The 4,413-nt window shown below is 60.9% G+C and overlaps 1 protein-coding gene across 1 annotated transcript in view; it reads right to left on the bottom strand.

The window, feature by feature from the left end:
• PPP1R16A (protein phosphatase 1, regulatory subunit 16A) overlaps positions 1 to 4,413 on the bottom strand; it is a gene marked incomplete at its 3' end in the record, with an annotated part of 45,468 nt that overhangs the window by 10,284 nt on the left and 30,771 nt on the right. The window contains exon 3 of the mRNA XM_011975711.1: positions 275 to 1,269. Coding sequence (XP_011831101.1) covers positions 275 to 533 — 259 coding nt within the window. The remainder of the gene's footprint in view (positions 1 to 274; positions 1,270 to 4,413) is intronic.

Genomic DNA, 4,413 nt, shown 5'->3' with positions numbered 1-4,413 from the left:
TGGCCTCCGCTCACCTCACAGCAGGACCCCTCTGCATGCAGTCCCCACCTGAAGGAAGGCTGTCCCGCACGGGCTCACCTCACGGCTGCCCACTGCTTGGGGTTTGCCTGATGGGGGGATGCTGGGCTACCCAGCCTGAAGAGACCAGGCAAGATCTGGGGGCTGGAGCCCAGGAGCTGTGGACAGGCCCAGCCCCAGGCTTGGCACGAGACGGCCCCCAGGTGGCAGGGAGTGGCCGCTTGCTGGAAGCTGCTCTGGGCTCAGCCACACTCACCTTCTTCCAGGTCATTTCGGGCGGCGGCCTCCAGAAGGACAACACTGGGAGGGAAGACGACCTGCTTCGGGGGCCCTCGGCCGGCTGCCTCCTTCCGGGGACGCTCCCCAGGACCTTTCTTGCCCTGGGCCTCCTTCTCAGCCTGGGCCCACATCTTCACCTGCTGGGCACGCCGCTTCTGGGCATGCTTCAGCCGCTCCTGCGTGCTCATCCTGCCCACCATGGGCATCTCTGCCAGCAGCTCCAGGTGCTCGGCCATGGTGGTGGCTGCTTGCCCACAGGGCTGCTCGGGGCACCAGAGTGGGGAGCTTGGGGGCCAGGCTGGGCCTGAGGGGTGGGGCAGCTGGCTGGACTGGCACCCTCGGGGGCATCCCCTTCCCAAAGCTCCGTGCCCTTGGCTGGGTCAGGAGGCCCCACACAATATCCAGGCCCAGGCAGCCCTGGGGGGCACGGGCCAGGGCAGGGAGGGCAGTGTGGAAGGGCACCCCGAACCTGCTCCCCAGGCCAGCCTCTAGCTGTCGACCAGCAGTGCCTCGCCTCCCTCTCGGGGTCAGGGTGCACAACCTATGGGAGGCAGCCCCGAGACCTGGCCGGCCTCAGTCCAGGGTCTGAAACTAATTACCCAGATAACAAGGTTCCAGCTTCCTGGCACCTTGCTGAGGGGGAAGGGAGGGCAGGGCCAATCAGCAATGAGAGCCCCCGTGAGCCCCTGAGAGCCCTCTTTTCACTTTCTAGGCTCAGGAGCCTGGGTGGGGCCTGGGAGCAGCCATGGCCCAGCCCCCCAACCCCTCCCAGCTGTGTGCCGAGGTCAGTGCGTCAGTACTAATGAGGAGGTGCAGCCGCTGAGGCTGGGGCAGGGCAGGTAGTCAGAGTCCTGGCGTCCTGGCCCCAGGGCCCAGGGGTGAGGCTCTCTAGGCAGCCAGGGCACCCAAGGGCACAGGCGGGCCAGCCACAGTGTCTTCAGGAGCACCTCTCCTTCCGGCAGCTGCTCACACCTGAGAAGTGGGGAACAAGGAAGCACATTGAGCCCGGCTTGAGGCAGGGTGGCCCCAGGGAGCCCCTGCCCTGGGCCTCAGGTGAGACCAGGCTTCCAGCCATCTCGGGTCCTGCCCTGTGTGAGGCCCACCCTCTGGTCCACAGCGAGCACTGCAGAGCAACAATCCTGGGGGTATGGGGAGCTACTCTGCCCCCATTCTGCCCCAGGTTCAGAGAGGGGAAGGGGAAGGGCATGTCAGGCTCCTCCCACCCACCCTTTCCAGAAACGGCTGCCCACTCCAGCAAGGCATTCCCTGCTAGGCTGCTCCTCCAGGGCCAGGCGCTGCCCTCAGGCTGGGTAGGGTGAGGTCTCCTGGAACAGTCATGAGGGCTTTGCAGGCTACTGCCTTTTAAGGGCAGGCCCCGCCTCCTGCGCCTCCGCCTGTCCTGACTGACACCACAGCTTCTCACTGCCCAGTCTCTAGACCTCTTCCTTGCTGGGTTCCCACAATGCCTCTGCCATCCTGGGCTGCAATAAAAGCCCCCACCTGGTGCCTGGCTTGAGGCCTATGGGGACAGACAGGCAGGCAGACAGCTTCAGCTGGAGCACAACCCTGGCGATGTACCCGCTATGGCCCTAGTCCTGCCCGACACACCAAGTGTGGTCGCTTGGCTGGCCACAGGCTGCACCTCAGAAGGCCCTCTGTGCTTGGCTGGGCGCGGTGGCTCACGCCTGTAATCCCAGTACTTTGGGAGGCTGAGGTGGGTGGATCACGAGGTCAGGAGATCGAGACCATCCTGGCTAACACGGTGAAACCCCATCTCTACTAAAAATACAAAAAATTAGCCGGGCATAGTGGCGGGCGCCTGTAGTCCCAGCTACTCCGGAGGCTGAGGCAGGAGAATGGCGTGAACCCGGGAGGCGGAGCTTGCAGTGAGCCGAGATCGCGCCACTGCACTCCAGCCTGGGCGACAGAGCGAGACTCCGTCTCAATACATACATACATACATACATACATGCATGCATACATACATACATACATACATACATACGGCACTCCGTGCTCTGCAGAAGATGCCTGCCAGGAGTCCCATTCTCTACCCAGCCAGGCCTCATGGCCATCTACACACTGACCCAACTCTTCACTGCTGGACTTATACCCAGAAGAAGTCATAGAATTGCCCCCTTCTTTCAGGAAGGGAACTGTCCTAGGCCAGGTCAAATTAAGCCAGTCAGGTCCTTCCTGTTCAGGGGCCCCCAATTTATCTGGGAGCCCCACTTTACAGGTTCAGCCTACTCTAGACATAGTTCCCCTCTGCAGGCGTAGCCTCAGAGGCTTCCTGAGGACATGGCCAATAAGGCCAGTAGCCCCGGCCTGGCTTTCTGTCTGCCAGGTAAAGAGCTTTTCCAGGCAGTAGCTCTCCCTCTGAGCAGCCTGCTCCCAAGCCTCGCCAGCTCTGCAGACCGCAGAGGCCAGGGCAAGCACACGCTGGCCAGACGCCCCGCCCAGGCTCCAAGTCCTCCCCTTGCCCTCTAGAGACACAGCATGGGTACCAGAGAGGCAGGAGAGCCACTCCTACAGGCATGCTGCCAGCTCCCCATCTGCGAGGACAGAGGAGGCACACCACACCTGGTATGGCAGAGCCCGCCCTCCCTGCCAGCCAGTCATAACCCACACCCTCTTCCTGACAGGGCTGGCGAGATGAGATCCTCACCTCTCTGTCATTGGCATCTCTGGACCTGCCAGAGAACCCACCTGGGCAGTAGCCACTTACCCCCACCCCAACCCAAAGAGATCACAAGCCAAGAGCAAGGGAAGGAGAGCAAGGCAGGCTGCCCTCGCCCAGCCCCAGTCTCTCTCCAGCCACGGGAAGGAGAGATTAAGAAGATTTAGCTGTCAGAGAACAGTGGCTCATGCCCACACTTTGGGAGCCAAGGTAGTAAGGTCACTTGAACCCAGGAGTTCAAGGCCAGCCTGGGCAACAGAGTAAGACCCCATCTCTACAAAATAATTTTAAAATTAGCTGGTGGCACACGCCTGTGGTCCCAGCTCCTCCGGAGGCTGAGGTGGGAGGATCCCTTGAGCCTGGGAGGGAGAGGCTGCAGTGAGCTGAGATCACACCACCGCACTCCAGCCTGGACTCCAGAGGGAGATCCTGTCTCAAAAAAAAAAAAACTTTAACAGACACCACCTACCGTCCCCAGCATTTTATAAAGAAAAGATGGGCGGGGCACGGTGGTGGCTCAAGCCTTAATCCCAGCACTTTGGGAGGCTTAAGCAGGCAGGTCTCTTGAGCCCAGGAGTTCGAGACCAGCCGGGGCAACACAGTGAGACCCCGTCTCAATTTATATTACTAAAAAATAATTAATGTAAGAGAAAAAAATTAAAACAAATTTTTAAAAAGGAAGAAAAGATGTTCGGATGCCCGTGTCCTGCAGAAGAGAAAGCCTGAGCACAGCAGCCGCACTCCCGATGGAACGCCTGTCTCGTTCCTCATTCCGAGCTCATCCGTGAAAATTCGTCAGAGAACAGCATCTGGACAGTGCAAACCGCCCCCCAACACCCCCGGCTGCAGAGGGAGGCCCACGGGTGGGGAGGCTCTACCTCCCCCACCCCACCAAGCACGGCTCACAGGGCACTCGGCCCCCACCCTGGCAGGCCCACCTTCCTAGCTGGAAGCTGCCCGATGTCTGCATGGGACTCTGGGCAGGTTCCTGTCCTGCTCGAGGGCCCAGCTGCCTCCTCTAAGAGAAAATGAGGTGCCCAAAGTGAGCCCAGAGCCCCCCAAGAGTGGGTGCCAGGGGGCGTCCCAGTGCCCACTTCCCCCCAGGCTGAGCCCTAAGTGTCCCCCTCTGGCCTCCCTGCCCAGGAACCAGCCTCAGAAGGAAAGGGCTGGCTGAAGGCCCACGGCAGCGGGCTGAGGGCTCCAGGAGGAAAGGCGGCCTCCCACCCACCTGAATCTTGGCTGCCCTAGACGAACTTCACCAAGCTTTGTCTACTCCTCCCAGCCACAGATGGATCAGGAACAGCCCACCAGAGCCGAGAAGACTTGCCCCTCGGCTGAGCCATGAAGGCCCCCTCTCCTCCACAAACCTTCCCCCAAACCTCCCTGGAATGTCAAACAGATTCCCGGGTCGGTTCATTCCAGTTCTTTTTTTTTTG

The sequence above is a fragment of the Mandrillus leucophaeus genome, unplaced genomic scaffold (genome assembly GCF_000951045.1).
Source record: "Mandrillus leucophaeus isolate KB7577 unplaced genomic scaffold, Mleu.le_1.0 Scaffold158, whole genome shotgun sequence".
NCBI classification, from domain to species: domain Eukaryota; kingdom Metazoa; phylum Chordata; class Mammalia; order Primates; family Cercopithecidae; genus Mandrillus; species Mandrillus leucophaeus.
The sequence above is the reverse complement of the archived record's forward strand: the minus strand, read 5'-3'. Positions and strand labels throughout refer to the sequence as shown.